We start from the raw sequence: 22,660 nt of genomic DNA, 5'->3' as shown, positions 1-22,660 counted from the left end.
TGGGTTTATTGACTAGGGCGTTGATCCCGGCGTGCTTCCAGCTCTCCGGGATCAACGCCCTAGTCAAGAAACCCAAGGCGGATCCGAGAGACTTCAAGAACTTCCAGCCCATCTCTCTGCTCCAGTTCCCGGCAAAGGTCATCGAGAAAGCCATCAACAAACAGCTGACCCGCTACCTCGAGAAGACCAACATCCTGGACCCATCCCAGTCCGGATTCCGCAGCAACCACAGCACCGAAACCACCCTCATCGCCGCCACAGATGACATCAGGGCCCTGCTGGACAAAGGCAAAACCGCTGCCCTCATCCTCCTGGACATATCAGCCGCCTTCGACACTGTCTGCCACCGCACCCTACGCAAACGCCTCCACAACGCAGGGATCCGAGACAAGGCTCTGAAATGGAGCATCTCCTTCCTCTCCGGCAGAACCCAGAGCATCCGCCTCCCCCCTTTCCAGTCTGAGGTCTCCAAGATCATCTGCGGCGTACCCCAATGGATCATCCCTCAGCCCGACATTGTTCAACATCTACATGGCCCCACTCACCCACATCGCCAGACTGCACAACCTCAACATCGTCTCCTACGCAGACGACACACAGCTGATCCTCTCCCTCACCATGGACCCTCTCGCCACCAAAACCAACCTCCATGAAGGAATGAAAGCCATCGCAAAACGGATGAAGAACAGCCATCTGAAGCTGAACTCGGACAAGACGGAGGTCCTCATCCTAGGCTCCACCCCCTCAGCCTGGGACGGCTCCTGGTGGCCGACCGCTCTGGGAGCAGCACCAACACCCACCAACGGCGCACGCAACCTGGGGTTCATCCTTTACTCAACACTCTCCATGATCAAGCAAGCCAATGCCGTCTCATCCTCCTGCTTCAGAACCCTCCGCATGCTCCTGAAGATCCACAGGTGGATCCCAACCGACACAAGAAGAACGGTCACCCAGGCCCTCGTCAGCAGCAGGCTGGACTACGGAAACGCCCTCTATGCGGGAGCCCCGGTGAAACTGCTGAAATGACTGCAACACTTACAGAACGCCTCTGCCCGCCTGATCCTTGAGATCCCTCGACACAGCCACATCACACCCCACCTGAGAGACCCGCACTGGCTACCCGTCAACAAGAGGATCACCTTCAAACTCCTCACCCACGCACACAAGGCACTCCACGACACTGGACCTGCATACCTCAACAGATGACTCACCTTCTACACCCGAAATGCCAGCTCCGCTCTGCCAACCGCGCCCTCGCAACCGTCCCCCGCATCCGAAGAGTGACCACCGGTGGCAGATCGTTCTCCTAACTCGGCGCCAAGACTTGGAACACACTCCCCATCCTCCTACGGCAGACCCAAGACCTACTTACCTTCAGGAGACTACTCAAGACCTGGCTCTTCGAGCAGTAACATCACCCCCCACAGCGTCTTTAGACCCTCACGGGTATGTAGTGCATTTTACAAATTTCATGATTGATTGATAGTATTGCAAGCTTCCATCCCATGATACCATGCAAGCTGCACTAAGAAAGCTTGTGTGGTAACATGGCGGGGAAGAGGGACACTAGCGAGGCAATTATTGCGCTACCCCCAACCCCTCCCCGCCTCCACACACAATTATTTTATTTATTTTTTTACAAAAAAAGAGAGAAGACAATGTGGGATGGATGCACACTAGGAATTGGCCGCAGGGCCAGGCTGAAGGCTTTGTGTAGTGGGGATTGACTTTTTCATGCACTGCTTATGACTTTACATATTAAGTCACTTATGATATGTTAAAACTAAAAAGAAAAGAGGATGAGAATCTGTGTTGGGTGCACACACAGGAATAGGAACAGAGCCAGTGCATTATGGAGGTGAAAGTTATACTTTATAGATAAACTAAAATTAGTGTTTTTTGGGTGTTTTAATATGAGTTTGTGTGCATGTGTTTAGGCATAGGCTTAGGCTGTTACTGCATATGTCATACATGTTCTTTACATGCAAGGTAAGTTTGCATTTTTTTCTTCCCATATCTGTGTGCGTCTATGGGTGTGCGGGAAGCGTGTACTCCTGCCTGTCGCTGTATCTGCATATTATGGGTGGAAATCTTGCTTTGCCTGTGAGTCAAGCTTGAACTCATAAATCTCAATGATGTTCCTTACACTTGTCCCAAATATGAAATGCTGCCTATTCGCTGTATGTAAAAGAGGTATTGAATAGTGTTGCCTTGTGCCACGTGTTCCTTGTCTTTGAATGAAGCTTGAACTGGTTGGTTCTGCAGTACCACAGTTATTCCATGCCTTTGAAAGTAACTTGCACTGGTCCTGCAGTACCGCACCTGTTACAAGTCTTTCAGGGAAGATTGTGCTGCTCTTTAACAGTGCCGTATGTCTTATGCATGTGCTCTTGCTCCCTTGTGCTCTATTTCTGTGCATGTTAGGTCTCACCAAATGACTGTTGTTGCTGTCTCACCAACCTCATGTTTTCTCAAAAACATATACCTAACTTTGCTTATAGAAAAGGAGCTTTGGGTGATCCCACTTCAATTATTCATCATACATAGGGTCATTCACATACTGGTTCAGCAGCCTGCTTATTCTCGGTTACTCTGCATCCAGAGGAGTCAGACCTCAGTAGATATTTCCTTAGGTTTGTCCCCCAGCAGCTCACCTGCATCTGCAGACTAGTCCCATTTGAGTAATGAAAATACCAGCAAAACCACTGCCATTGCTATTCGAATACAATTTTCTTATGCAAAGTGCCACGTATTACGATTGTAAGCTTTAAAAATCATGCCACCATCTTGAATCAGTATTCTGCATACTTCATCTCTTTTGTACTGTTCCTAGATGGCAGCCCGATGAGAAGCTTTACTTTTTTCATAGTTTTTGATTGTTTCTTTATTTTAGCATATGCTTGGACTGCAAAGAAAACCACCACCTTGTTCATTAGAAGTAGAGTGGAATTTCTTGTTTTTTTACATGCCAAGACTCTTCCTCCCAAAAGTCCACAAAGATCAGACTTAGTGGATATTGAGGCTTCAGTGTAGCTTACCTTAACAGCTTTAAATGTAACTAGTGGACCAATGCACCAGATAGTCAGCCTGTTCCCCCATGCCACCATCAATCCCAGTCTGCTCTGTGAAAAGTTGGCCTGGTATATGCTGAGAACTAATTATAGTGGGCACCTTGTACCAGTCCAAACAACCCTTATTGATGATTAGGTTAAAGACAACCTTTATTGAAAGCTATCCTAGTGGTAGCTATGAAGAGCAGCCTTCAGGCTAAGTCTCGAAGGAATGTAAAGCAGCTTGTTTTACCAGATCAGAACCTCATGAATGACCAAATAAAAGGAGAACCACACAAGGAATATATAAAATATATGTATTTATTACTAACCCCTCTACTAACCTCTTTATGAGATTATAGAATAAGGCACACAATATTAAATCATTAGAACAACAGTCAATAGCACAATACACAGTGGGCTCCAGGGGGAGACCAACCCATATACTAAGAAAGTGGTATAACAACCACGACTTGACTAGACACAGTGCCTAGACCATGTAGAATAGCTGGGACTCCAAGGAACCACCCAAGGTAGTGACACAGGGGACCCACGGAGGACAGGTGCAGTGTGAGAACACAGGCGCGAGCTCCATACCACTCTATGGGAAAGTCGCAGTTGGAATTTTAAAGATTAAGGACACTTCGGAGAGGACTTTGAGCAAACCCTTTCAAACATGGAAGGTTCTAAGGCCAGCACCCTTGTGAGTACTGGAGTACCCGTGTTACCTAACCCAGGGAAGCCAGGTGCATAGGTGTCAAGTGATGTTGGGAATCTTCGTCATTTTCAATGGTGTGATGCTGGAAAGTGCTGCTGCCTAGAAGATGAAAAGTGTCCGGTGGAATCCAAGCCTGGATTCGAGGTGAGAAGAACCTGAAAGCAGATTGGACAGAGTCTGGGTCACTTCAGGGTGACCAGGGTCTCAGTAGATGAATGCCCACCAATGTTGGGTGCTTCAGGTGAGTTGATGCAATGCTGGGCGCTGCAGCCACGGGGACCAGGAGATGTTGAGGACAACAAAAGTCCATAAGTGAGCTGTCCCACAAAGGATGTCGAGTATTGGGGGGTCAGTGCTCGGATGGAACACCAATAAACCTTGGCAACTGCAACCCATGCGGTAAGAGGAAATCAGCTTCGGTGATGACCAGCAAGGTCCTGGGGACTCTCCAAGCAATGGAGAGTCAGGGCACATCTGGAGCAACCAGGAAAGCCCACGGAAAGTCAAAGTTACCTTCACAGGGATCCACAGGCCAACAGACCTGGGATCGTGAATGGACCTCAATAGGGATCACGAAATACCAGCCCACAGAACACTTGTGGAGTGTAGGCCAGAGATTTTCAGTAGAAACACTGCTCAGGACTACAAGTAGCCGAAAGCACAGCTTCAGGGGTAGCCACAAAGCATATGCTGCTGCAAAAGAGCTTGGTGCACAGGGGTTTGGGTTGCATGGCCCCGTGAGGGATACAAACCTCAGAATTGCTGAGAGCGCAGATCAATCTCGGAGACCTTGGGAACCCACCTCCTGTGTTACAGAAATCTTCGCAGTCCTCAGGAGCCTCGGAGATGCAAACTGGTCAGATGCGTTTAAGTGTCTGCTTAGCAGAGGAGTAACTCCTTTACTCCAAAGGAGATTCTTCAGTCGTCCAGCGTCGTGCAGACCGTCAAAGTACTTAGTTTCTTTTGCAGAGTTTAATCCAGGTAACATCTAAAGTCCAGTAGTCAGGGGTTCCTACTTTATACCCAAGGAAGGGGTGGGACAAACTCTGGGGACCCACCTATGGGAGGATCAGGATAGAGGGGTGATTACACCCATATTCTTTGTCCAGTTTCTCGCCAGAGCAGGAGCCAATGGCTCCTGCAACCGTTTTGAACTGGTCTATGCACAGGGACACCAAATGTGCCCCCATTGCAGACATCAAAGCACTCTGAGAGTGCACCCACCCAGCCCCAATACACGAAAGCCTGTCTGGGAGGTGGTTACACCTCCCTGTGACAGAAAGCCTATTGTCAAGCCTTCCCCTACTCGAGCTTGGTTCAGCAGCAGGAGGACAGACTCGTGTCTGTGGTTGGCAGCATCCATTTTGTGATGCCCAGGTCGAGAAATCTGGTACTGGGTGTACCGGTATGTCGCATATGTCCCTTTAGGAGGGTGGAATCATAACTCCCCTGCCAGTTACTGGCAGGGAGGTATGATTCCAAAGTGTTTGACACTAACCACGACATGTTTCTAAGCAGCCGTTTTAATGTTAGCATTTACCATGAGGTTATAATGCACTTAAGAGTATATGGTTGGCTGCATCACAAACAACCCGGGAGAATAGGTTCAAAAGGCTGCAGAGGGGCTTTGCTCATGCACGGACACCCTCTCAGATAAAACCCAGCGCCATGCCTTCAGGATTGATAAGGCCTGCCATAGGGGTGACTGATAGGTTTATATGTGCAGTGATATAAGGTAGATTTAGTGAACCTATTTCTAAGTAAGGGGTGCATGCACCACCTTTCACAGGCTGCAGTAGCAGACCTGTGGTGTCAGTTTGAGAGGTCATTCAGGGGTGGCACAATACATGCTGCAGCCCCTGGGAGACCTCCGGGGTACCTATGTCCTAGGTACATGGTATACCATATACTAGGGACTTATAATGGTACCCCAGAATCCAATCTGGAGTGTACCTAAAGCACATGCAATCAATTTAGAGGAGAAAGCAGCTAGGCTGAGGGCCTGGATAGCAGGATCCCAGCCAGTCGAAGTCGAAAACAGTGAAACATCAGCAAAAAGTGGGGGTAACTATAAGAAGCAGATCCTACTCTCCTACATGCTCCCTCCTTATGAGCGGTATACTTGTGTGTGAGCAGTGTGCTTGTGTGAGAGCAGGATAGCCACCATGTTTTGTGAGTGCATTCTGAGTGGTACACCTCTGCTACTGCATTACTGACATTGTCTTATGTGAGCATCGTGTAAGTGGTTTAGAGGTTTAAAGGTCTACATGTGCGATTGCAGAGTGAGGGGTGTGTGGGAGGGCAGTAGTGCAAGTGTGGGGTCCTTGCACGATGTATCTTTGTATCCATGAACTTTATGCGTGTCAAATCTACTGATTTTGGTACTGTTTCTTAGCGTTATAGCTTCGACTTGCAGAAATGTTGTGCAGGGAGTGGAAATACAATTGTTTATGTTTGAGAATGAGCAGTAGTGAGTTTTGATATGGGAGGTGCAGATTGTCGGGGTAGCTGAAAGACTGGGATTTTAACCTATTAAGGGGGCCCAGTTACTTTGTTTGCACTAGGGCTTGGCAACCTAGCTACAGCAATAGTACATTAATGATCATCTAGAAATAGAATATCAATTCTAATGCATAATGATTCTGCAGGGTTTCTTCAGAATTCAGTAGAGCACACCAGTGTTAAATTGGGTATAGCTTCATTAGTGCTTTAAAGCGTGCAGGTGGAACACCTGGGGTCGTTAACTGTATTTACATGCCTGTTGGATGATGGTCTTCAAAAAGTAGAACGGGGACCCCAGGGAAGAGAAGGCATCTTCAGAGAAGGATTAAATGAGTGGATGAGTGCAAACCCAAATGCAGAGCTTCATCATGAATATGCAGTCTCTTGGACCTTGGATTGGAACTCCCTAAACTATAATACCTTTGTAACTTTCTTGGCAAAATTCAGTTTTGAAAGACACAATTGAATGACATTACTTTGTCTACAAGTTAAATAAATGGTATCGAGTAACATACATTTGTGAACCTTTAATGGAAAATATCGGCTGAAACCCGTGACACCATATTCCTCTGCTATTTTGCAATAACTGGGTGTGTGAAGTTGCAAAGCCGAATACTCACTAGGGATGGACGCCATTCACATAATTCTATGTATTGTAATCTGGCAGAATTACATGAGAATTCTGCGAGATTAGACTTGAATTGCATGAGAATAATAATTCTACGTTTAGCGCAATTTCTTAGTACAAAAATTCAATCTCAAGTCCAAAATGGACATGAGCATGCATTTTGTGCTAGGAAATAGTGCTAAATGCAAAGAAAATGAATAGCGAGGAACCACTCACTATTGTTCTCTTGGGGTAGGATTTTCCTGCAATTTACTACCATCATTTAACGATATTTTTGAATAGTGAGCAGCTACTCAAACTCGCTAAATGTGCACTCTCAGTTGTTTTTTTTTCCCCAAACTACTCTTAGTTACTCTTAAGGACAGATAATTACTCGGATTTAATCAAAATTCTGCGCAGGCCCAATACTCACGACTGCGTAATTTTGTAAGCAATGCTGCCAAGTAAAAAAAAAAAAATTACAAGGAAGCAAAAAGGGGGCTTGTAAAACAGCAAAGCACATCCTCTCGAAGGCAAATGTGCCACTTCTAGGTGGGTTTCTACCATCTACTCCTGGAGCTCCCAGCTAACAGCAGAACTTCTAGCAGAAGAGACTGGGGTACAGGCAGCTGGCAGGCAGGACTATTGCATTTCCACTGCAAAATAAGGCTAAGCTCTAAGAGTTGCAAGGGAAACTCCAGCTCGACAGTCAGGGCCGGACTGGGAACGAAAACCGGCCCTGGCAAAGTACTCGGCCGCCCCCCTTTGCTGGGGCCGGTCTTTGGCCGATTTTGTTACAGGGCCAATTTTCAAAAATGGCCCTGTAACAAAAACGGCCCCCAGGGGCCCAAAACCGGACCCCACCCTTGCAGCGCACCGGGGGATTGCCCGATGCCCGCAACGGCCAGTCCGGCCCTGTCGACAGTTTATTTGCAGCAGCATCTTAGACGGGCAGCGTCATATTGAATATTCTGGGGGCCCAACCAAGAACATTTTTGGGTGCACCTGTTTGGAACAACTTTGAATTGTATTACTAATTTACTGCTAATTGAAGCTCTATGTTGCCACACAAAATTAAATTATACAGAAAATGTGCAGAAAGGTGTATAAGTGAGCTAGACAGAAAGTTCCCTTTCCAAGGGGGTCCTGGAAGGTGGGGGCCCTAGTCAGTTGCCCACTTTGCCCAAGCCTTAAAGGCATCCAGCTGCAGTGAACTGGGTTCCGTGGAAGTTTTAGTTCTTCTAAGAAGCAGTTAGAATATTCACCCCTCTCCAGGAAAGGAGGAGGGTTCATGCCTTAGACAAGTTTCAGGTTCCCAGTCCTAAAAATAAGTACTACTGATATTCCTCTTACCACATTTCTTGAGACATATTTTTAATCCCCTTCCTAAAAAACCCACTCTATGTTAGTAGTGCAAATATATTTTGGTAAATAAATAAGAATCCTCGCTGATCCTAGGTTTTACCACCTTTTTTTAAGGACGTGACGTAAGCCTTCCATTATATAGCTCAGTTGCAACAAAATCTTTATGAATTTAAAAATATAATGCAAAAGAAATGCAGGCAATTCCGTAATTCACCTAGAGCAATACCAACATTACTCCGTTGATGGCGGACACAGCCTAAACCGTCTGAAGGCCGACGTTAAAGGAGACTAGACTGCCAATACATGCACATGTTGCACTAAAAGCATTTCCCTAGAGAGGCTCTTATGGAAACCTACCTTTGCGCATTAGTATTCGCTCTCATGTTACCTTTTATTAAACTCCACAAACTTGACCAATCTTACTTTTTTAATTGAGAAAAAAAAAACATTGCTGATTTCCAGCGACGGCAATTTGCAGTTAAGACAAATGCAATGCTGCAAGCACTCTGGGTCCTGTACTTTCCAGTGATGGAGCTCTGTGGACATAAGTTCGAGGCATGCCAAGGTCAGAGGTGAGTAGGGTTAGTAGAGCAGACGATTTACATGTGACTCATGATTGTACAAATTAACTTCAAGCTGTGCATAAGTCAAGAAAGACAAATATTCCAGTTGGCACCAGACATTCCCTCTTTGCCTGGGAGCGCCGTGGATGGCATGTCTGTGCTCCATGGCTAGTCTGAAGTGACAAGCTAAACAAGTTCAGCTCATGGGCTGGCGGAATTAACCACCACAGATTAATGCAAGCAATCAAATGACAAAGAAGGTTTATTTCACCGTTGCTACTGCACATCGCCACAGGCCTTCGGTAGACCAATTGTTTGCTCATACTGACCCCTGCTGATTACCAAAGTATTCTTTGTCACTGCAAAATAAATCAACTGAAGAAATCATAGGTTGCAAAAAAGTAATACGTCTAAAATACTACGCTATCGAAAACAAGACAATGCTAGCGGTTGCAGGGGACAGGAGAACGGTGCTCAGCAGTTTTGGGCAATAAACAAAAATTGTGCCGACATCTCAGAGCTAGGCATTTGAACAAAATGGAGAAAGCAAGGAACGCCAACACAATATCAATATCTTAAAAGGACCAGCTACAGGAGGGAAATTAGCTCCATGAAACGTATTTTTGAAACCTAAATAAATCCATAAACCCCAACATACATTTCACCCGGAGCCAGAATAAAGCCTGCAAAGGAACAAAGCTGCATCAACATATGGTCTAGCCGGATAATTTACATAAGCTTCTTTTTAGCTGAGCTTTTGCTCTAGCACCTTGATATATCTTCATAACTGTTGAAAATATGGTTATTTCATTTTGGTTTCCCATTTAAAGTGTGGCCGCATACTGTAAACTGAAAAGATATACATGTAGAGCGATAACAGGCATTTCTCTAGCAGGAGACGATTTGACTTCTTTTAAAGTCAGGCAAGCCGAAACCATGAAAATATAGAAAAAGCTGAAGATAGAATCTGATTGAGGGTATCTTAACAAGATGGACAATAAATACGAATAGGGATTTACCACTGGTCCCTGACCAGGCAGAGCAGAGTAAAAAACTCTTGGGGTCCAGGGAGACGGAAGCTGCAAAAGTGGCATTGTCTGGGTTCTCTATCAAACCAGTCACTGTCCCGACAGCTAGAACGGCAATTGACCATGATCCTGACAACGATTTGAAGATATTATTTTCAAGCTCTACACACTTAATGAACAAAACCTGAACCATGACCACAATCTAATAACATTTGGATTATGAATATTGTGAAAATACTTAACAGTCAACAATTGCAACAGGGTGTTCCACGGCAGACACCACTTGGGCACAGAATCTTTTGAATCAAACTAGGTGCCTCTGTATCCCAATCCCAGACCCAAATGGTCTTCTCTGCTGGAGCCAAGGCTCAAATAAGATCAATATAGCAATTTCAATTGTAGGCCCCATTGGTTATGACCATGTTTATTTTGTTCCATACTTCTCTAAACTTGAGAAAGTGCAATGCAATAAAACTCAACTATGAGATCCAATTCAGCCCAAGGACAAGAGTCTAAGTTATTCTGTGTTCCCACTTTTCACATGTTAACCCTTCTCACTATCAACAGTACTAAGACCTAGTGTGCTTGACTGAAGCAGGGAAGGAGCCCAAAGGACCTCCTAATGCTCTTCATCTTACTAGTCACCACCACTATGGACATGTCTAACTGCCCAGTGTAGGAGGACAAGCACAAGTGCATGAACAGATGTAATTCCATCAGCACATGTGAACACAGCAGATGGCTGATGATCTCCCAATACACAGACCTAAAACATGTACCTAGGAATTCTCCAGTTGTACATAACACAAACTAGAGTTTTTCTTATAGAGCAGTTAATAGAACAGACATTGACTTTATTCATTTTGATTAACGTTCAGATATAGCCCATTAAAATCAATTATCATAATCCATTCCTTCTTTATTAATATGTAAAAAGTGTGGAACTTTGGAAATATGCATTAACATTTAAGAACCCCCAGAGACCCTAGATGACTTGACGATCATTTCTATGATAGGTATACGTACATTAGGACATTGCCTAAACATCAACATTTTTGGCATCTACATTTTGTTTCACTCGTATGTCAAACTCAGTTTCCTTCATAACAATTTATCTGCTTACATCCTCGGAGTTGGATTGAGGCATTGATAATGGACAATTAAGAGGTTAGTGTAACAGACCTAATAAAAAAACAATCAATATATTACGAAGCCACAAGGGATCTTGTACTTGGGACCTGCAAAGCTCAATGTGGTCCTCTGGTTATAATAGGGCATCAAAACCAATAGGAATGTATCTATCCCAATTTCAATGTGAAAATATAGAAATGTTAATCGAAGAAAATACCACCAATTCAACAAAGCAATGAAAAGAATGCTTAAACTACTTGTATTATCAGTCAGGTACTTACTGTAGTTGCATACTGAATATCCTTCCAGATTGAGGACTCCCGGGAAAGATCCGAAGCTTCGAAAAGATTTTCTAAAATAACCTCCCCAATCATGTCATGCCTGGAAAATCTGTCAAAATCAAAAACACTGAGGTGGAGCTTTCTGCTGGTTAGCTCTTCGTAAGGTACTGGGAAGTGAAATGACTCGTCAAAGGTGGGGTTAAGAGTCTTTCTGTGAACTCGCGTCTGAAACTTTCTTTTCCTGTCAGGCAAGAGGTATATCTTCACATAAGGGTCAGAGCTGCCACAAAAGTCCTTTGCTGGTAAGTCAAAGGCTTTGAGGATTCTTACAATAAGCATTTCATTTTCATAGTCATACTTAAGGGTGAAGTTAATTTTCCCACAAGTTTTTTCATCCTCCTTCTTGGTGTCTTCAGAGTCTACTGACTTTTGTTTGTATAGCTCCGGCTTAATCCTGCCAATGCTGGTGGGTTGCTCCGTTTCATTAAATGAATCGGTTCCATAGTCGACACTGGAGACGTGCATCTGCCGAGGCAGATGCCTCTTGAAGGAAATGTGCCTAGGAGAGAAAATAGGACCAAGAAATAAGGTAGATTGAAGAGACAACACATGCTTGCATTGTTCTCTTGTATTATAGCATGAAGTAATCTAAACAGCATCAAAACCTTTTAACACAGGATAAATTAGCACCCTCCATAAAATTACGAGGTTGCCATACTCAATCAAAAGCATTAGAATGCATATAACAATTAGCGTGGCTTGAACTGATTCTTAGCCACCTTAAATTCAACAGGTGTGTGAAGCATAACTGGGCACTGGACATATGCGTCCCCCCATCACATAGGAGGTACAGGTGCTGCAAGTCTTATTGCCCACTTGTTGGTAGACATTACCAGCTGATACCTTCTTTTTCCCCAATCATGCACCCTTGGGTTCTGTTTGGATCCACAGTTTAAGAGTAGACAATTTACAGCTATTAGCACTTCAAAGAAAAACACAAATTAGAGCGTTGGAGTGCTGGTACACCTTTAAAGGCAATAAAGTAGTAAAAGCTAACAATGTCTTGTGTGTGCTGTCCGTTCAAACATTCCAAGGTCTCCTCTGCCTCACCACAAACCGTCGCTTTCAATCTGCAGAATGTTCTAGAAGCCCAATTGTTTAGCGGGTTGTAATACATAAAATTTTCCATGTCTCGCTTTTCAAGTTTCATGTTCAATGAGGGTTGATTGTTTCATTGAGTGGTCTCATTATCACCCTCCCCCCCACCTCCCCTGCATTTGCTCAGCTAGTAGAGAACAATGATCACAAGCCAGACATGCAACAACTTCTTTAGGGAGCAACTGACTGGGCAGCAAATTGTGGAAATATTTGTGTTATGGTCTCAATCACTTCTGCGTTAAAATTATGATTTCACATTACACACCCAACAAAATTGGGTCAATCACCACCTGGAATCCTGCTCATCTAACAGTAGGCAATGTTTTGTGGGAAAATCATGCATCTTTTCACAAAAAGATTGTGCCTGAGGACCCTATCCATCTCCAGATAGCGACCATAATGGCCTCTTGCAATTGGTGGTCACAAAGTCTCCCCTGTCACAAGATACAGTGGCCCTAGTCAGCTCGCCTTTCCTTCTAGTACCAGAAGGAACTGGTTAATTTGAACCAGTTTCCCTAACCAACAGGCAGAGAGCAATTATTGTCTATACCCTACACTTCTGTGATCTTCCTCTGTTGAAGGATTTTTTACTTGGTCTATGGATTTACTCACAGCCTCAGCACAAAGTATTTGTAATGTCGACGATAGAGTCATTTAATCGTGACTCAACACTAATTGGCCCAGAATAGAACTATGTAGGGAAGTGATCTTCTGCAAATTATGAATGAATATCTGGGTTTACTATTTCAGAAACACTTCCTCCGACTTCACTTTTACATTGGACTATAGAGGCATATCTCAATGGCAATTCTAGTTGTGTTGCCTTTACCAAAACAATGAACATCACAAGAAACTGTCTGTGCTACCGCAGATCAGGGACAGGCTGTCCAGTCAGTGACTGAGAGGAGAGGACATGGTTTGCACACTGCACAATCCTCTGAAGCTAACCATTTCCTTTACCTTACCGACAGTACGGATCCACTTCCCTTTGCAACAACTCGCCCGTCTTCTCATTTATCATTGTTTGAAAAAAAGATGGATCGGTTTATCCCAACATTCAATTGGATACACTGAAATTCTATGCTAATGAATTAGATCCCTTTATCTCAGCACTGCTGTCACTTTATATTCATTTGCATACATTGTACAGGTGATCAGTGCTCAGAAATCTGTGTTTGACAAATGAGTATATGTTTCGCTGGAAACCCTCAACCGGTATTCTGAGCAAACAAAAGGTGCACAAGAACTAATTTTTTGTATTGTGCCATAACTGCTGGCCAGGCCTCAAAACTATGTCAACAAATCTGATGGGCACTTTAGGGAGAAATACACTGTGGCAAAGTTATGGAATCTACCTGTGTTAGGGGGAACATTGATGACAGTATACTATGTAGTAGAGGAAGTAAACCTAGTCTGCAAAAACAATTTTGAATTGATCTTAGGAACACACTTCGATTTTAAGGAGAACTTCTATAAATGTCACACAACGCATCAAGTGAAAATTAAATGTATGTAAGTGGATTTGCAACTTTTTGATTTTGCTTAGTACTTACGGGATGGCACCTACAGTGTGCATGTGTACATCATTGCCCTGTAATGGGAGTGTTATTACTTACATCACTTCTAGTGTTCTTCTACTTAGTCATTATAGAAGCAATTCTTCAGATAAAGCTAATGGTGCATTTCTCTTTAGTTAAATCAAGAATACATAACATCTTTCAGATAGCTAGACTACGTGTGAACACAAAGATCATAGGGTGACAATCATCAAGAGTTGAAGATTACCATTGCAATATGATGCAGTCCTGTCACACCAGCGCCAGATGTTTATATTCAATTGGGTTCACGAAAAACTCGCAAACCTGTGTGAAGAAGTTGACACCGATGGATCCAAACCGATCTCGAAAGATAACTAGTCCAAAAAAACGGCATTCATCTAATATGGCCATTTCCAAAAATAGTGCAATGAGACAGACTACTAAGAATATGGAAAATGAGTTCAACACGGGTTTACATTAAAATATCATTTGAAAGCACACCACATGTACTTGAAAATGATCCATCTCCAAGCCTGCGTCTGTATTGATTTCCATTAAGAAATCATCTACGTTTTTAAACCCTCAGTCCAATTTCAGTGCCCAATCAGGGCTTGTTAGACCTGGCATCTTTGGCGTGGTTTCCCCTATCTTTTTGCCTCTACCTCCTGTATTTTTGATGCTGTGCTGGATTTCGTTTTTGCTGGTTTAGATGCTTTGGACACTCTGCCACTGCTGACCAGTGCCAGAGTGTAAGTGCTCCCTGTGTAAATTGTTATTCTGATTGAATATACATGTTTGGCATATTTGTATCACCATGAAGTCCCTAGTAAAGTGCACTGGGTGTGCCAGGGCTGGTGATGACAAATGCTACTAGTGGGCCTGCAGCACTGATTGTGCCACCTACATGAGTAGCTCTAAAATGGTGTCTCAGGCCTGCCACTGCAGTGCCTATGGGCAGTTAGAACTGCCATGTCCTCCTGGTCAGTGTCCCCACTGACCAGGCCTAACCCTTCCCTTTTTGTGCACATCAGTCACCCCTATGGAAGGCCCAAGGTACCCCCCTGGGCAGGGTGCAGTGTATGTAAAAGGTAGAGCATGTACTGGTGCAGGTAACATGTTCTGGTAGTGAATTACAGCCATTTTCGTTTTTCACTATTGTAAGGCTATCTTGCTCCATAGATTAACATGGGGGATGCTGGCTACAGTGGTTAACAGCATTTCTTCCCATAGGAACAAGATAGGACATAAGTATCTAGTATCCCTGAACTCAGAATTTAATAACACATCTTTTAGGAAAGGTTGTTTTTAAATCCTGTGTTTGAGAACAGCACTTTTAGAAAGTTGCTGTTCTCTTGTCTGAACCTTCTGTGTGCCTGGGCCTGTTTGTGTATTGACTGTCTGGTTTGTGAGTGACAGGGGCTGGGGAACTCCCCGGCAGGATGGATGAGTCAGCACTAGGCTGAATGACTTGAGTGGTGGGAGGAGTTAGCACCTGGGCTGAATAGGGCTGTGCCTGCCTTCCACAATGCTGGCTCCACCCCCCTGCTGGGCGGCTGAGGACCCTGCCCCTCACTCTGAAAGGAAAGATGCAGCCACCAAAACAAAGTGCTCAGGATCCACCCAGAACTGGTTCAGACCGGGCACAGGGCCCACATGCACCAAGAGAACAAAGACTTTAGGGGTATAAGTACAGGACCCCTGACAACAGAAAATTAGATCATCCTGGAAATCAAGAAGGAACCTCTGCCAAGGAGAAAGCTGACTCTGAAGAAGGAAGATTGTCTTGCTGTTGCTCTGCTGGACTGACCTGCTGTTGCTTTGCTGCCAAGGAGAGGGGAAGGACTTTGCTGTGAGCTGTGTCCCCTGTCTTGAAAGGAATCTCCAAGGGCCTGAGAAGAGCTGGCTCCCTGTTTTGAAGTCCCAGGAACAAAAGGACTTCACCCCCAGCTTCCCTGAACTCTGCTGAGTGAGTTCTGTCCCTCCTAGAGTGCTTGATCCAGTTGTGGGGCCTCTGGAGGTTGGACCTGTGCTGGGAAGCTTGAGACTAAAGCTTGAGACTTTTTGAAATTGAAAAGTGTCGCATCGCTCGCTTGCGGAGCGCATCCCCGACAGTGCGAGAAGTTTCCCGCCGCTACGGAGGTCGAGATCGTCGCAGCGCCTGACGCCGCTGCCAGAGACGTCGCATCCTCCGTTTGCGGGACGCACCAGACCGGTGCGGGAGAATCGAACATCGCTGCGAGTATCGTCGCAGAGCCTGTCGTCGCTGGGTGAGAACGCCGCACCGCTTGCTTGCGGACCGCATCACGTCGCTGCGAGTGTCGTCGCAGAATCATCGCATCGAGGAGCTGCGAGAGAAAGGATCACCGCTGGACCGCGCATCGTCGCCCCGGAGATCGTCGCAGCACCTACGAGATCGTCGCATCGTGCCTTTGCGAGAACAGACTTCCTACGGAACCTACGCACCGGAATCCATACAAGTGGCCTTCCTCCCCATACAGACCGGATTCGTCGCAACACGCCCGCGGCTGCAGCGGGGCTGTCGCATCGCCTCCCCAGGGTCTCAGGAGCAACGCATCGCTTGTTTTCCACCGCACCAGCTTCTGCTTTTGGAACTTTGTTGCAACTAAAGGTACTGTGAGTAAACGTGACGCAACTGTGAACTTTTCACGCAACTGTGGTTTATTTTTACCGCAACTTGAAGAACTTTAACGCAACCTTAAGAACTCTTTGAAACCATATTCTTGAACCGTGTATGTTGGATTTTTATCGTTTTGGTCTTGTGTAGTTTTAGAATAAATACCTTTATTTTTCTAAACTGTTGTGGAATCAGTTTGTGGTGTTTTCACTGTGTTACTGTGAGTGTTGGTACAAATACTTTACGCATTGCCTCTGATTAGCCTAGACTGCTCAGGCCAAGCTACCTAGAGGGCGAGCAGGGGTTATCTCAGAGAGTTATCTCCTTGTCCTGACTAGAAGCAAGGGTCCCTATTTGGACAGTGGTACCTACCTCTGCCAACTAGAGACCCCCAGATCTAACATTGGTGGTCAGGCGGTGGGATTTGAACTTGTATTTGTACTTGACCCACAGTAATTGGTGTACATCACTAGTGAGTGCAGACCACTACGCCACCGCATACTACTGGTTTGGTTTTGATTTTTCTATTTTTGAGTAACTCTTCAACACATCATGTCTGTGCATGGGAAGGCACCCAGTAAAGAGGCAGAAGTAGAGATGGAGTTTGCCATTGGAGATTTGTATTCATACAAAGTTGAGCAACTTAGGAAATTCTGCCTTGAGTTTGAGTGCCCCATAAAAAGCGCCTACAGAAAGGAGGAGCTGCAGAAAATCTTGATGGCCCATTGGGAGGCACAAGAGGGAGAAGATGATGTGGATGTAGAAAATGGTTTTCAAATCAAAGATCTGCCAGTGGGCAGAGTAGGCTCAGGAGCTGGCAGCAACCACTCCGGTAGGGGCCTCACCCCAGAAGAGTTACAAGAAAATCAGAGAGTAAGAGAATATGAATTGGAAGTCATGAAAATGAGAATGCAAATGAAGCAATTTGAAATGGATAAAGAGAGAGAAAAGGCGGCGGAGGAGAGCAAAAGTGCCCGCGCCTTAGAAGAGAAGAAATTGCTTTTGGCTCATGAGTTGAGCATGAGAGAACTGGATCTTAAAGCCAAGGAGGTGGATGCCAGTTCTAATGGTGGCAGCGCGCAGCCAGTGCATGGGGGTAAAGTATATATTCCCAAGGACCTGGTACAGAATTACCATAGGGGTGAGGATATTTATGCCTGGTTCACTTCGTATGAAATTGCATTGAAGATGAATGGTGTGCCTGATCAGCATTGGGGGGCGGGCCTGTGGAAACATTTTGAGGCATCTGGGAGGAGTGCTCTAGAGCCCTTAGAATTAGCAGGTGCCATGACCTACCCCAATATGAAGGAGGCCTTATGTCTCAGGTATGGCCTTACCCCAGAGCAGTACAGACTGCAGTTTAGGAACTCCAAGAAGAAAGAGTCTGAGACTTGGATGGAGTGTGTGAATTTGTACTCGCGTGCACTGGAAGGTTGGATGAAGGGCAGTAAAGTAACTGATTTTAAGGGGTTGTTGCATTTAATCAGTTGGGAGCACTTGAGTAGTCTTTGTGTTCCAGAGCTGCGCCAGCATCTTTTAGACAGCAAGCTGACAGACCCCATTGAGCTTGCTAAGGAGGCGGACCGCTGGACCAGTACCAGGGTCCACAGAGGAATTGTGGGTACCACAGCCAAAGGTGGGCAGGGTCCCCAGCAGAAGAGTGGGGGGGACAAGGGTAACCAAAAGGAGTTCTCAGAAGGGCCCCAAAATAGTTCCCAGGGAAAGGAATCCCAAACCCCCAAACCTAAGCAGCCATGGCCCTCTAAGGGCAGGCGGGACAATAAAGACAACAGGGGCCCACCTACCTGCTATCACTGCAATGAGGTGGGCCACATAGCTCCAAAATGTCCCAAGAAGAAGCAAGCACCCACTGGTGCCCCCACCCCAGCGTTAGCTAGTGTAGCTTTGGGAGGGGATTTGGTTTCTAGTGATTGGGGGGAGTTAGCGGTTATGACCCTTGTCTCTCTAGGAGACCAAGAGATGGTCCAGGAAACCTTACTGCCCTCTAACACTAAGAAATATGGGCAGAAGGTGACCATCAATGGGAGGGAGGTTGAGGCTTTGAGAGACACAGGAACCAGCGTGACATCCGTGAGGTGTCAGTGGGTGTCTGAAGAGCAAATCATCCCTGATGTACTCCGCCCTGTAGTGGCAGCTGACAGTTCAGTGCGCCTCTGCAAGCTGGCGAAAGTTCCCTTTGCATGGGGAGGAGTCTCTGGTCTTTTGGAGGTAGTTGTCAGTGATGCCTTGCCTGTAGACTGTCTGTTAGGTAACGACCTGGAGAGTTCTCCATGGAAGGATGTAGAACACAGAACTCACTTGGAGATGTTGGGTCTGCCTGCGTGGATCTGTGTGACCACGCGTGCTATGGCAGCCAGTAAGGGTGACTCAGCAGAACTGGAGCCTGAAACAGTGGCCCAGAGACCTGCCAGGAGAGGAAGAGGCCGAGGGCGCGGGAAACCAGCCCCAGCCGTTCCCACGGTCCAGGAAGGAGCAGAACCTGAGGGGGATGCCCTGGAACCTACAGGGGAACAGGTAGCCGAACTGGGAGAATTGCCTGAGCTGACCCATTGGCAGCAAGAAGGTGGTCCCTCCAGGGAGGAATTCTGCCAGGCGCAGAAAGAATGCCCTTCCCTCGAGGGTCTGCGGCAACAGGCTGTAGACCAGGCAGCAGGTGGAGCAGCCAGAGATCACTTTATCTACTGGGAAGATGACTTGTTGTATAGTGAGCCTAAGTTTGCTGAGCCCGGTGCAGCCCGTGTGCTGGTGGTACCCGAGCGCTTCAGAAACTTCCTAATGGGTCTGGCTCATGACGTGCCTCTTGCAGGACATCTGGGGCAAGACAAGACCCTAAACCGGCTTGTCACCCACTTTCACTGGCCCCAGATGAGAAAGCACGTTGGTTCCTTTTGCAGATCTTGCCAAACCTGTCAAGCCAGTGGCAAGACTGGAATGAAGCTGAAGGCCCCCCTTCAGCCCTTCCCAGTGGTGAGCACCCCTTTCGAGCGGGTGGGCATAGACATCGTAGGGCCCCTGGATCCCAAGACAGCCTTAGGCAACAGGTTCATCCTGGTCTTGGTGGACCATGCCACTCGGTACCCGGAAGCAGTCCCTCTCCGGACAATCACAGCACCCGTGGTGGGCCGTGCATTGATGGGGATCTTTTCCCGTGTGGGGTTCCCCAGAGAGGTGGTCTCCGACCGGGGTACCAACTTCATCTCTAGGTATATGAAGTCTCTATGGGAGGAGTGTGGGGTAACTTATAAGTTCACCACTCCTTACCACCCGCAAGGAAATGGGTTGGTTGAAAGGTTCAACCGGACCCTGAAAGGTATGATTATGGGCCTAGCGGAGCCCATGAGACGTAAGTGGGACGTCTTGTTACCATGCCTGTTTTTTGCCTACAGGGAGGTGCCTCAGAAGTCCTTAGGGTTCAGTCCCTTCGAACTCCTGTATGGCCACCCTGTTAGAGGACCTCTCTCACTGGTGAAGGAGGGTTGGGAAAAGTCCCGTGGGAAAACCCCCCAGGATGTGTTCAGCTATGTGCTGGCCATCCGCAACCAGACACAACGCTTCAGGAAGCTCGCTCAGGCGAACCTGGAAGCAAGCCAGGAAGAAATGAAGAGATGGTATGACCAGAATACCACTCTGGTCGAATTTCAACCTGGGCAGGAAGTGTGGGTGATGGCACCAGTGGAGCCTTGTGCGCTCCAAGACAAGTGGACTGGGCCATATGAGGTGGTGGAAAGGAAGAGCGAGGTAACCTACCTGGTTGACATGAAGACTCCCAGGCAGCCCCTGAGAGTCTTGCACGTGAACCGCCTCAAACCCCACTTTAAGAGGTCTGAAGTAACCATGCTCCTGGCTACAGATGCAGGAATGGAAGAGGATAGTGATCCTCTCCCTGACCTCCTGGCAGTTAAGGAGCAAGATGGGTCAGTGGATGGTGTGGTCCTCTCGCCCACCCTGACCCCAGAACAGCAGAGTGACTGTCGCCAAGTGTTGGGTCAGTTCTCCTCCCTGTTCTCCCTGACCCCAGGAGTCACCAACTGGTGCGTCCATGATGTGGACACTGGAGATAGTCTGCCTGTGAAACAGAAATTTTACAGGGTAGCTGACAAGGTCAGGGCCAGCATCAAGGAAGAGGTTTCCAAGATGTTGGCGCTAGGGGTGATTGAGCCCTCCAGCAGCCCCTGGGCTAGCCCAGTGGTCTTGGTCCCCAAGAAAGCTGCTACCCCCGGTGGCCCCACAGAACTCCGGTTTTGCGTGGACTACCGTGGGCTCAATGCGGTCACGAAGACTGACGCACACCCCATCCCCAGAGCTGATGAGCTCGTGGATCGGTTAGGAGCTGCCCGCTACCTCAGTACATTTGATTTGACTTCGGGGTACTGGCAGATTGCCTTAACTGATGGGGCCAAAGAGAGGTCTGCATTTTCAACACCAGAGGGGCACTTCCAGTTCCGTGTCATGCCCTTTGGGTTGAAGAATGCCCCTGCCACATTCCAGAGGCTGGTTAACCAGGTACTGACCGGGCTGGAGGAATTCAGCGCCGCATACCTGGATGACATTGCTGTGTTCAGCTCCACGTGGGAGGAACATCTGCAACACCTCTGCGAAGTGTTGAAGGCTCTGCAAAGGGCAGGCCTCACTATCAAGGCCAGCAAGTGCCAGATAGGGCAGGGATCTGTGGTGTATTTGGGACACCAGGTGGGGAGCGGCCAGGTGGCGCCCCTACAGGCCAAGATTGATACCATTCTGGCTTGGGAGCCCCCCAAGACCCAGACGGAGGTGAGAGCCTTTTTAGGACTCACCGGGTATTACAGGCGTTTTGTCAAGGGCTACGGCACCATTGTCGCCCCTTTGACAGAACTCACTTCCAAGAAGTTGCCCAAAAGAGTTGACTGGACTGACGCCTGCCAAACTGCTTTTGAAACCCTGAAAACTGCTATGTGCACAGCGCCGGTGCTCAAGGCACCTGACTTTTCTCGTGAGTTCATAGTTCAGACAGACGCTTCAGAGCATGGTGTGGGAGCAGTACTCTCACAGATCACTGAGGAGGGAGGAGACCAGCCGGTAGCCTTCATTAGCAGGAGACTACTCCCCAGGGAACAGAGGTGGAGTGCGATTGAGAGAGAAGCATTTGCTGTGGTCTGGGCTCTGAAAAAGTTGAGGCCCTACCTGTTTGGGACTCACTTCCGTGTTCAGACCGACCACCGGCCCCTCAGATGGTTAATGCATATGAGGGGTGAGAACCCAAAGCTGTTGAGGTGGTCCATCTCCCTACAGGGAATGGACTTTACGGTGGAACACCGCCCTGGGACGGAACACGCCAACGCTGATGGTCTGTCCAGGTTTTTCCGCCTTAGTGAAGAGAACTCCCAAGAGGGTGGGTAGTTCTCCCCATTTTCAGCTGGAGGGGACACGTGTTAGACCTGGCATCTTTGGCGTGGTTTCCCCTATCTTTTTGCCTCTACCTCCTGTATTTTTGATGCTGTGCTGGATTTCGTTTTTGCTGGTTTAGATGCTTTGGACACTCTGCCACTGCTGACCAGTGCCAGAGTGTAAGTGCTCCCTGTGTAAATTGTTATTCTGATTGAATATACATGTTTGGCATATTTGTATCACCATGAAGTCCCTAGTAAAGTGCACTGGGTGTGCCAGGGCTGGTGATGACAAATGCTACTAGTGGGCCTGCAGCACTGATTGTGCCACCTACATGAGTAGCTCTAAAATGGTGTCTCAGGCCTGCCACTGCAGTGCCTATGGGCAGTTAGAACTGCCATGTCCTCCTGGTCAGTGTCCCCACTGACCAGGCCTAACCCTTCCCTTTTTGTGCACATCAGTCACCCCTATGGAAGGCCCAAGGTACCCCCCTGGGCAGGGTGCAGTGTATGTAAAAGGTAGAGCATGTACTGGTGCAGGTAACATGTTCTGGTAGTGAATTACAGCCATTTTCGTTTTTCACTATTGTAAGGCTATCTTGCTCCATAGATTAACATGGGGGATGCTGGCTACAGTGGTTAACAGCATTTCTTCCCATAGGAACAAGATAGGACATAAGTATCTAGTATCCCTGAACTC

General features: G+C 46.9%; 1 protein-coding gene across 1 annotated transcript in view; it reads right to left on the bottom strand.

Annotated features, from left to right (window-relative positions):
- Positions 1–22,660, bottom strand: part of SYT6 (synaptotagmin 6) — a 607,564-nt gene that overhangs the window by 471,736 nt on the left and 113,168 nt on the right. Inside the window, exon 3 of the mRNA XM_078640534.1 lies at positions 11,246–11,804. Coding sequence (XP_078496660.1) covers positions 11,246–11,804 — 559 coding nt within the window. The remainder of the gene's footprint in view (positions 1–11,245; positions 11,805–22,660) is intronic.

Source organism: Lissotriton helveticus, chromosome 5_1, assembly GCF_964261635.1.
Source record: "Lissotriton helveticus chromosome 5_1, aLisHel1.1, whole genome shotgun sequence".
Lineage (NCBI taxonomy): Eukaryota > Metazoa > Chordata > Amphibia > Caudata > Salamandridae > Lissotriton > Lissotriton helveticus.
Note: the sequence above shows the minus strand (reverse complement) of the source record. Positions and strands in the feature narration are given on the sequence as shown.